The 11,496-nt window shown below is 40.9% G+C and overlaps 1 protein-coding gene across 1 annotated transcript; it reads right to left on the bottom strand.

The window, feature by feature from the left end:
- Positions 1–514: 514 nt before the first annotated feature.
- sox11b (SRY-box transcription factor 11b) lies at positions 515–3,444 on the bottom strand. Its single transcript, XM_032586237.1, has one exon. It carries the CDS (start codon positions 2,474–2,476, stop codon positions 1,352–1,354), a length of 1,125 nt encoding a protein of 374 aa, XP_032442128.1. The 5' UTR covers positions 2,477–3,444; the 3' UTR covers positions 515–1,351.
- Between the last annotated feature and the right edge of the window lie 8,052 nt (positions 3,445–11,496).

Raw genomic sequence — 11,496 nt, 5'->3', positions numbered from 1 at the left:
ATTTGTTGAAATAAATTAAGTTTTGGATATTTAGAGATACATCTGTAGTCCTGATTTGTTACATTTATATGAATAAAGTTAGAAGACAAACGGAAAAGAAAAATGTTGAATTTCAAGCAGAAAAACTGATTTCTGTGAACATTAGTTAGAAGTGATGGATTATTTTTCATAACATTTTTCCATTTCTAGAATGAGTCAAATTTATCTGAACTAACAAAACAAAATCTGCAAGAATAATTCCTATAAGAATTTTACAATATGAATAATGTTTGAAGGAATATGGAAAAAGGCTGGATAAATGTGCAATAATTTGCAACAGATGCATTTAAACCATCAAACATGACTTCATATGTTTTTGTCAACAGTTTAGTCAGAAGTTATGAATTTGTTTTATGCAATTCTGACAAATGAAGAACTTTTACCCCAAAAAACAAAACCTGCAGGAGTATTTCATTTCTATTTCCCACTAATCAGCCAATCAGAGTCCAGAAGGATCAATAATGAGATGATCTGATTCAGTTCCAGCTGATTTATTCAGACGTACAGACTTTATGATAAAGGACAAGTTCACACAGTTTCCCTTCTGCTACAAAACACTCAGGATGGCCCTTTACGTTCATTTTCTTTCATATTGCACAAAAATAATGAGCAACAAAACAGACGTGTGCTGCTGATGAAGTGATACAAAAATAATTAAAATAAGCAACAGAAACTCCAGCTTTTCCTCCATCTTTATAACCAGTCACACAAACTTGCTAAACTTTAATCTATTTATTCACAACATTTACACTCTGACCAGTACTCCCAGTAAACCTCCCAGTACACCTCCATCTGCGCTTTAAAACAACTGCAAGGCATTAAATCAAGGCAGAACCGGAACCAACAGTTTTCAGGAAAAAGAAAAACAAACCCAGAGTGGAACAAGTGCCTGACATTCCCTTTGAATGTACAAAAATATGCCTGAAAATAGTCATTTTATTATTATTATTATTCTGATATCTTTAAAAAGATGAGGTATGTTTGGTTATGTAAATATCAAAAAGGTTTCCTGCCACGCCTAATTCGGTTCTGGTTCTTTTTAAAGTTGCTGCAAAAGTATCCGACGTTAAAAAACACCTGAAGTCCTACAGTTCTGGTTCTACAGTTCTTTATGGGACTGAGTGAGACTGCATAGTCCGGAAAATGGGTCGGACCTGAGACGGAAAATTAATTGATAAAAACCCTGTTGGAGAGTACCTAGTCCAGGTAGGGAGCAAAGCTCCGAAACCGGTACCGAGTCCAGGCAGGGAGCCGGCAGCGGCCACGCCCCCCTCCACGATCAGCACCGGATCCGGGCCTCGGTTCCGACCGGTCAGTACGTGAAGACCAGGTCCGAGAAGTTGGCCTCCAGCCAGTCCCCGGCGATCATCTCGCTCAGCTCCGGGGTGCAGTAATCCGGGAACTCGAAGTGGGACCCGAGGCTGCCCTCGCTGCCGCAGGAGTCCAGGTCTTTGTCCACCAGGGACAGGCTGAGGTTCCCGGCGGCGGCGCTGCAGGAGGAGGCCCAGGGGTCGCCCAGGAAGCCCTGCGCCAGGTCGGCCCGCTCCGCCGGGAGGTCGTCCAGGTCCTCCCCGCAGCAGGAGGACGTGGATCCGGACCGGGAGGAGGAAGCGGGGGAGAGGGAGGCCGGGTAGGAGGAGGCCCCGCCGCCCTGCCGGGTGATGTTCTTGAAGCTGTAGAAGAGCCGGCCGGAGGACTCGAACTGCGGCTCGGACGGGATCTTGGCCAGGCTGAACCGGGACGGTTCCTCCTCCTCTTCCTCCTCCACTTTGAACTCTTCCTCAGAGTCTTCATCATCGTCGTCATCATCATCCTCCTCCTCGTCGTCGGTAAACTCCCGTTTGACGGATTTAAAGCTGGTGCTCACCATGTACCGGTACCGGTGGTCCGGCTGCGGCGGCAGGTGGCTGCCCCCGCGGCCGGACGCGGCCACCGTCTTCCCGGCCTTCAGTTTGGAGAGTTTCTTGGCGGCTCCGGGGTTTTTACTCACCGACCTCACGGTGCTCTTCTCCGGGGATTGAGCGGATGACTTCCCCGCTGGAAACGCGCAGCCCTCGGTTTTGGGCTTCTTCTTGGGCCGGTACTTATAGTCCGGGTAGTCGGCCATGTGCTTGAGTCGGAGCCGCTCCGCCTCCCGGATGAACGGGATCTTCTCCGTGTCCTTCAACATCTTCCAGCGCTTCCCGAGCCGCTTGGAGATCTCCGCGTTGTGCATGTCCGGACTTTGCTCCATGATCTTCCTCCGCTCGATCTTGGACCAGACCATGAAGGCATTCATGGGCCGCTTTATGTGACCCGACGCCGTTTTACACCAGTCCGGCTTCAGCGGCACGGCGCTGCAGGCCGAAGCCGCCAGCAGCTCACCCTCCTCGGTGTCCGTCGCCTCGCGGGACTCCTTGGTGATTCCCGCTCCAGGATGTTCCCTGTGCTGGACCATGGTCCCAGACTGTTCCAGTCAACCGCAGGAGGCTCTGCTAATCCAGCAGAAACGCTTTTCCTGCTCCTTTTTCACTGTTTTAACTTCGTTTTCCCCCTTCCAGCCGCGAGGCTCCGCTCAGACCAGCAGCATCTCTCCGTCTGCTCCAAAGCTCAAACCGGCGTCTAATTAACAGGCTGCTCATGCGCACCACGCTTCCTGCTCCGACCAATCACAGCGTTTAGAGGTCCAAACTTTCCCGCCTCCAGGCTGCTGCCAGCCAATCAGAGCTTAAAGTCAACTGCACGTCTACTCCCACCGGCGACTGTCCGTTATTTTAATCTCATTTAAATTGATAACTGAAACTGTCGATGTTTAATGAGTTTTTATTGGTGTTCAGGGACACAAAAATCACATAATCAATATTTATTCAGCCCGTAGATCATCAGGAGTTTACCAGCTGTCTGTCTAATCTGGGAGTAAATAATCTCCAAGATTATTTACACATTTAGCAGAAACAGCAGGGATGTATCATCAAACACATATTTACTGTTTAAGCAACAACAGTAATAATAAAAATAATGACAATATTGCACTTTTGATCATGGTGCAGTACTACAAAATAATGGTGATAAAATCTGCCTGTATTCAACAGAAAACTCAGGTTTTAATGGCGGCTAACATCTCTGCAGAACCCACAGATTCTGGACACAAACTGTTTAGACTTTTACCTTTAGCTTGGTGCAACAGAGACTGTTTATTTCCTATGACTGTCTCTCTGATGAACACAGACTCATATGATAAGATAATTGCACTAATTTTAAACTCAATCTTCTCCTTCTGACAATTTTAGGGACACCAGATTATCAGAATGACTCTAACAATAATTTTATGAGATATTCCTGCTGTGTATGGTGAGTCAGACAGATTACTCTAGCAGGGACTCCAACTTCAAATCAGGGATATTCAGTATATATAAATTCAATATTTAGCTTGTAGCTTGTAGCTCAGTATTTATCGACAAATGATTTCATATGTTAGCTAAATTACTTTGAAAAACTAACCCTTTTTTTCCCTTTTATGACAAACTAAATAATAAAAATATTGTTGTTAATTATTCACTGTTACATACAGAGAGCCCAGAACGGCACCATTGAGAATAATTAAACCATCTGTTCTTATTTTGTATAAATGTTGTGTTCACACGTTGAGAGCAAAACAGAATCAAAGTCAAATCGCCTGGCGGCCATTTTGAAACTGGATATGTGGCAACATGTAATGTTTCTTCTGTGAAATGAGAGAAAATCTGCAGTTTGGTTGGAAGCTGTTAAACTAGGCTTTTACATGTGAAATAAAGTGCAGCTGCTGAGACAATCAGAGCTGTCAGTGGACCATTGATTAGCCTCAGTGTGTGTGTCAGCAGCCATTTACATACATGAGCTGAGCCGTTACTCTGGAATGCGGCTGTTGTTGTGGGAGCCCTCAGAGGTCAGAGGTCAAACTGCTGCAGAGGTGAAAACCGTTCAGGTGGAAACAGGAAGCAGCAAAACGTGGTCTGCAGATCGATTACGTGGTTGCTGTGGTAACAGAGTGCTGAGAGCTGATTGGCTGCTGGGATTGATTAGAACTGGAGGAAGAATTTCACCAAGAAGGAAAAATGTTTGATCACATCAGAATTTTCAAAGTAAAACCGGAAAAGTATCATAAAAGCATGTTAACTTTTTATGTTCTCTGTAACTTAATTTTTTTTATATAACACGTTCAAACAAGAAACCAAACTTAGCGTTCTTTTTTTATTGTTTAAAGAACAAAAAAATAAAATCAGAAGAACCAAAATGGAGAATCCATCAGCTGCTGATCAGATACATTATAGGGACAAAATTATGTAAAACAAACTTCTAAACAAACTATTACAATGTTTTTCTTTCATCTTAAGCAAACCTGGAGTGTTGATTTTATTCTTTCATGCATGTTTGAGAAATCTTTTAATCTCCATGGCAACCATTCAGCTGTGCAAAATGCCTGGTTAGCCCTAGCCCCGCCTTCGAAGTGCAACTCCTCCCCCACTCAGCTCCTTCAGACTAGCCAGCAACAATTAGCAAACACCTGGTGGAACTGCTGAGTTCATTATAGGAGCTACTTCTCCTGTTAAAACGTTGTTAGAGGGATAATAGAGGAGCCATGTTGTGATGACTTCATGAAGGCAGAGTTTCAGAAAGAGCAGGAGCTTCTTAAAGAGACAGAGGCCCAAATTCAAGGTGTTAAATTACAATGTCATATTTTGTTTAAGACATATTTGATAAATATGACATTTTCTATCAACTGAATGTAAACTAGTTACTTGATTGCGCTATAAAATGGAATAATGTGGCTGGAAAACACATAGCGCCGGTCCTTTAAGAGCTGCAGCAGAGGCGTCAGACGGGTCTACTCCAAACCTGCTGAGTTTCTTACTTGGCCTCTGTATGGCGATTTGCATCGTTAACGACTCAGGAAGGGTCTAAGCGTTGCCTTCAGTTGCACAGCAGGGTGATTCTGTTACTGCGGTAACGGAGCCGTTCAGGTGGTTCAGTCCCAACATGAACCACTTCACCTTCGTTTCATCGCTAGAAGCTTTAAATCTGTACAGCAACAACAAGACTCACTGAAAACAGACAAAATAATTTATAAAACCAATTATTAATGATCGATTAATTTTGTTTTAGTTGCTTCTTATACTTTTTATGATAATTGTTTTTGTAGTTTCCTTGTTTTCTCTTTATTGTTTGTATTGATTTTTGTATTTTTTTGACAAAATTTGTCTATTTAAGTCATTTTAACCTTGTTTACGGTTTTTGGTTTTAGTTAGAGCATTTTACAGAAATATAAACAATTAACATGCAATGTCCTGATCAAATAAGTTAAACTGAAGTAAAAGAATATTACAAGCTAAATGAAGCCTTTGTTTTAATTTACTTTACTTTGGAAGCTTTTAATTAACAATTTATGACTTCCTGTTTACCTGGGGAACAACTATGACGCGACAGACTTCCTATGTATTTTAGCTACTCTTCAAAATGGGAAAAGTCGGAGAACATGTTATTCAGTTAGGAAGAACACAGCTAGAAAAGTCTAAATTTTCAAAATTTAGTAAATATTTCTTTAAGAGTCAAGTGGAGAACAACCACTGCTGCCCCTGTTGTTTTTTAATTTTCAGTTAAAATCATGATCAGTCCCTCAGTAAAATGTTGCATATCCAACATCTGAAGGTCAAACTGTGAGATTTAATTGACAAACACGTTTAACCCTGATAAACTGAGACTTTTTACGCTGACGGAATGAAAATGAGACCAGAATTTAACACGAAAACATCAAAACAAACCAGTGAAGCTGAATTATTATTTTGGTTTTCCAAGCGAAAGCTGATTTATCTCCTTCCAGTAGCAGACTGGGAGTGCTGGGGGCTGATTAGCGGTGGAGGTGGTTCGGTTGGGGGTTGGGCCGGTCTGATGGATGCGTCTCCTCCATCGGGAGAATCAGAACAACTGGGTTACCGTGACAACCAATTATGTCTCTGGATGGGATGGGGGGGAGGAGGGGATATCAGGGGTTTGGTGTAACCTTGGATTTATGTTGCCATGGTAACGGGGCCCATCATGCATTATGGATGGTTCATTGAAATTCAGCTACAGGATGGCGGGGTGGGGGGTCCATACTGTGTCTGAATGTATGTTTTACCGTATATTTATATGTATTCAGAACATATCAAGATGATTTTTTGTTTTTTTTTACCTACATCTATTACTGAGTCAATAAATGGTTAATAGTTTGAAGACAGCTTACATACAATTTCATTAATCATACTGTAAAAACAAAATACTGTTATTATATATTTGTCTCTAAATTTGAGCTGTACATCATCAAAGATCAAACATAAATACATGAAAAATAAAATAAATCCATAAAATATTCATCCATGCAGGCTTTGAAAATAAAAAAACCTACAGAACTAAAACTATAATGGAGTTTTTTATTTTTATTTTTTGCTATAAAAAGCCAATATTTTTAAACAGCAATAAAATTATAAATAGTCCAAATATATAGACCAAAGGATGTACTGACTCCCACCAGCTTGTTGTTGCATCCCCAGTGTGACGCAACAAGAAAAAACCTCGAGATGTGTTTTCGTTTTAACATATTCATGTGACACATAAAATTACATGTTTTGTGTGAAACTAAATTATTTTGAACTGATAATTCACATTTGACCTACGAGTCATAATTAGTAAACAGAGCAGGAATTCCTCTTGATTAACTAAAGCTAAGAGAGGAAAATATGTTTAGACTCTTTATCAAAGTGAATTTCTAATTTCTTAGCCGACGCAGGTGTCAGATGTCAGATTTGTTGGTTAACTAAAACGTTTGATCCAAGTCATCCATTTTAAAAGACAATTTATCCCTGACACTGATTCAATGGATGTAGATGTCTGAATTCAAGAAAAGTTAAACAATTTCTGGCTTTTAGTAAATAGAAATAATTTTGTTTATACTCACTGAGATGTCTTTATATTTGGTGTATGTAAACTTATGCTTTCAACTGTATGTATGTTCATAAAGAAAACAAAGTGGGCTGAAGGCAGAGCCTTGAGGAACAGCAACGTCAAACTCTCCAAAGATTCAATTTAATTTTATTGCACATTATTTGTTTCTCTTTTCTATTTCTATGAAATCTGGTCATATTATCTCTATCACAGCTGACTTGCTTCTATCGTAGTAAAATGATTGTGACAGTTTAGCAATATTATGCAGCAAATAATTTCTTTTTAGGGAATATGAATTCAGTAAAAGAAGCTTGCTAATTTGGTTTTTCTGTGTGGCAATAATGTTTTGGGGAGAAGGAAGAATGCAACGATATGTGAAAAATTCAATTCTAAAATACTTTATTTAATCCAACGTTAAATTAAATATTGCCATAACTCAGATTGTTGTGGATGGTAATGCCTTAGGCAGGAAGGATCTCCAGTAGCAGTCAGTCTTGCAACAAATCTGAAGAGGCCTCTGACTGAAGACTGCTTAACCATCATGTCATGCTAACACCAGGAAGCAGAGATGATTTTCCACAGATCATGTCCTGGATGGACCATCAATTGTTAGCAGCAATGCTAATCCACACCTTTCGCTTTTGCTCCTCCTCTTAAAATCTATATTTGTCGGTGAGGTTAGAAAGATGCTGGAGTAGGGGATATGATCCTCATTTGAGATGCTAATCTCAAATAAGTGATGATCATCAGGTGTTAGCAGCACCGCTAACCCACCTCCCTCGTTTTGCAGCTCCTCTTTAAATCTGTCTGGTTAGAAGGATGCTGGAGTAGGGGATGTGATCCTTATTTGAGATGTTAATCAGCTGCTCCAGTTGTAAAAACTAAATGTTGTTGCCATGGTTACGCATCATAACAGTTGCCCAAAAGTAAAACAGTAGTAGCAGAAATCCTTCCAGTTGCACAGAATCCAAAACCAGAATAAAAGAAAACGTAGGAATGGAAACTTCTAAAGTGAACAAGTCAGAAAGAAAGTAACAGAGCTAAATAAATATTATGGAGGCTCAGAATCATGTAGTAACCTAAAGCCTCTTGACCTCCATGTTTCCATGACACCCTGGCTCTGCTGCCTCCTCCCCTCCTCCATGTCAGCGGCCCCCCGCTGAGCCGGGACCTTTCCTGGGAGCTTTGAAGCCTGACCAGCTCTGCTGCAGCTCGGATGTTTTCATGCAGCAAATGATGTGAAGGTCCATCGCTGCTGGCGCATCAGTGATGATCTTCTGCAGGGAAGAATCTGACAGAAGATTTTTCACCAACCACCTACACGCTGCAAAAATGCTTAGTAACAAATTAAACATGTTCTTTAGCCCTTTAAGCAAAAGCTTGGTGTCTTTGTGAAGAAATCTACATTTTTCATATTTGCGGCCAAACATGCTTTTTCTCAGAATTCTGTCTTTAGTCTCACAATTTTCACTTTTTCCTGGGATTTCGATTTTAATCTCAAAATTCTGACTATAATCTTAAAGAGATCAGACTTTTTCTCAGAAGCATAATGTGACATTTTTGTCATGTCATAATAACCTGCCTGCAGAACTAGAACTTTTTCATCAATATTAAGGAATAATGTACTTAAAACAAGCTCCTATATCTTGCTCCAATGTTACTTGTTCATTTTGTTTTCAAGACATTTTCATTGAAGCTGGATGAAAAATTTCATGATTTCTCCCCAAGATCCTGTTTGCATGGTTGGAGGTGGAAACACACCACATGAAGTTCAATTTGACCCCTATCGTTGTTTTCCAACCAGGATTAAGGAAAATCAAAATAACCTCATAATAACCAAGTTTTCCAGAATTGTAACAGCTGCATTTTAAACATTTACCTCCTTTATATTCAGCCTACAACGCGCCACAACGCCAGGCGTCTCTGCGAATAATCAGAAAGGTGTCTTTTTAAATAAATCGTTGGCTGCGTTTGATTGAGGCCGGGCCGATGGGCAGTGACAGCACCCAAGCAGGATCTGTCAAAGCTGGAGCGGCGTACGCGCCTCCAGCCGAGCCTCTGATGGATTCGCTGTCTGTGTTTAATTCTGCCAACTGGACGCTGCATAATGGAGAGGCATCGCTCTGCTGCGGCCGACCACCGGCGGCACGGCGAGGTCGCCTGCTGCGAGTGCGATCACCGTGAAGACAGAAACAACAGAGAGGAGTAATAAAGGCCCTGATCAGCTGAACTGGAAGATGTGAAGAGGTGGAAATTACAACAGGAGGCGTCGACTCTGGCGTTGGGTGATTGTGAGGATTTACACATGTCTTAAAAATAGAAAAACTAAAACAAATGTGTCTGTTTTGGGTGCAGTTTGGAGTGTTTATGGAATAAATCCGGATTAACAAAAGGAAAAAATTCACAAACTGAAAACATAGCATGGATAGAAAAAGACGGATTAGGGATTAAACTAGCAGTGGTCCAAAACAAAGCAGGTTAAACTGCAGATTACACTGAAAGTAGTAATTCCAGAAATCCTGAATCCTGTCTGTGGAAGGAACTCAGAAGTCGATTTCATCTAAATCAAAATGTGGTGAGATCCGACACCGTAACACATTCAGCTGGTTCCAGAAGTCATTGTGATAAATGATAATATTGTTAATTTAATATCAAGTTAATACAATTTAAATTCTAATGAACATTTAACACTGGAACTGGAAGGCATTTTAAATATGCGAAATAAATAAACAAAACAACAAAAATAACAAATAACATGAATTATAAAGTCTCTGTAAACAAAACTGTACCTAAAAAAATAGCAAACCGAAACCAAAACATCAAACTGAAGACAAGAAAAGAGAAAACATCAAATCTGATTTCTATTTATCATTCAATTGATTTAATGTTTCTAGACTAGATATAGATCTGATATAAACCTCAACTGTTACAAAGACAAACTGGAATGGATCAGGTTATGGACAAACTCAATTAAAAGATTAGGATTATTTTTGGGTCAAATGCCAAAATAATGACACAAAGAATCAGAAATTATTGATTGATAACTTCAACATTTTCCTTAGCAATAGACTTGAATAAGGACATGTTTACATAGCAGATAAATTCAACCCAATTCTGATATTTCTACCCAGAAAAATCTAATTTGCTCGACTTCCACATGTGGAACTAATGCAGTCAGTTTTCAAAGTGTCAGCTGTCTGAACAACAATGTCGCATTTTATCCGACTTTTTTGTCACCAATGCGTCATAAATCGCGATACGTCCTTCAGCTGTGCATCCATAGAACGGTGGTCCTGTTGGTTGTCACACAACACAACCTATTTATTGAGAGTCTAAGGCTGCATCATTTCCACCAGCTTTAATCCAATTCCAGTCTGTTTGCCTAGAAACTCCAGTTCGGATGGGGAGGTGTGAAAGCTAATCGACCAGAAAATCAAACTCTGGTCCGCCTACAAACCACTTTGGTTGAAGTGAACTCTGCATGTAAATGTGAACACCAAGCAGACTAAAAGCAGGAAGTAGACTGCAGCGCAGAGCATTCTGGGTAAATACAACCAAAACAAATGTGCTAGCCTAGCACAAGGGGGAGAAATGGCTCCCGTGTTGTTCAGTCAAAGACAAAAGAAAAATCCTCCAACTACTGAAGTTTGACACCACTTCATTTTTGTTTATGCTTTGTGAAGAAAGAAAGTGTTTTTTGTGTTGTTTTCTTGAGTGATTCTTGTTGCAGCGCCCCCACAGGTGAGGAGGGGAACATGTTGGTTTGGTTGGTTTGACAACGCTGAAAGCCAATCACAGCAGCCAAAAGTGGAACAAATGTAGCAGTTTTGGTCCAGAATCAAACCGAGTCTACCAGGTGGTAGACTGATAGACACCGTACCTGCTCTCCTGAAGACAGCGTACCAAGTCGCACAACCAGATTAGGGGAAATGAGGTGTATGATACCAAAATAATGTGCTGCTGCTGCCAGAAATCCAAAAACAGCCACAAAGGTGTATTTGATGTGAAAATAGGGCAACTATAAACAGATCTAGGGATGCAATAGGAGATGAAATCAGGATAAAACTCAAATGTAATGAAGGAGTCACTAAATATACCAAAATCAGAGACAACCAGAGTAAAAAATATACAAGTTTACATGATAAACAACAAGACAAATGCTAAGATCCCAAAATGAGCTGTAAATATTCTGCTGCTGGTGATTATTTCCCTGATTTAAATTTCAGAGCCTGAAGCTGAACCTGAGTTCAGGCTGAGAGGAGAGCAGCTGGTTTTTCTAAAGACGCAAACTGAGACCAAGCTGCAAGACGCCCCCCACACACCCAACTCCCTGCTCCCCAATCACCGGGGACTCACCATTGTGGTGAAGATGAGAGGGGGAAGGGTGACTCTGCATGGGGGAGGGGCAGATGCAGAGGATTCAGGCCTTCCTCCTCCTCCTCTTCCTCCTCCTCTTCTTCCTCAGGATTAGGGAAAGATTTTGGAGCTAGATTATGGTGTAACAGAATGGCCCAAAAATCA

Source organism: Xiphophorus hellerii, chromosome 15, assembly GCF_003331165.1.
Source record: "Xiphophorus hellerii strain 12219 chromosome 15, Xiphophorus_hellerii-4.1, whole genome shotgun sequence".
Taxonomy (NCBI): domain Eukaryota; kingdom Metazoa; phylum Chordata; class Actinopteri; order Cyprinodontiformes; family Poeciliidae; genus Xiphophorus; species Xiphophorus hellerii.
Note: the sequence above shows the minus strand (reverse complement) of the source record. Positions and strands in the feature narration are given on the sequence as shown.

What these genes read in the sequence shown, in the direction of transcription:
- sox11b (XM_032586237.1), bottom strand. Translation starts at nt 2,476, where the DNA reads ATGGTCCAGCACAGGGAACATCCTGGAGCGGGAATCACCAAGGAGTCC.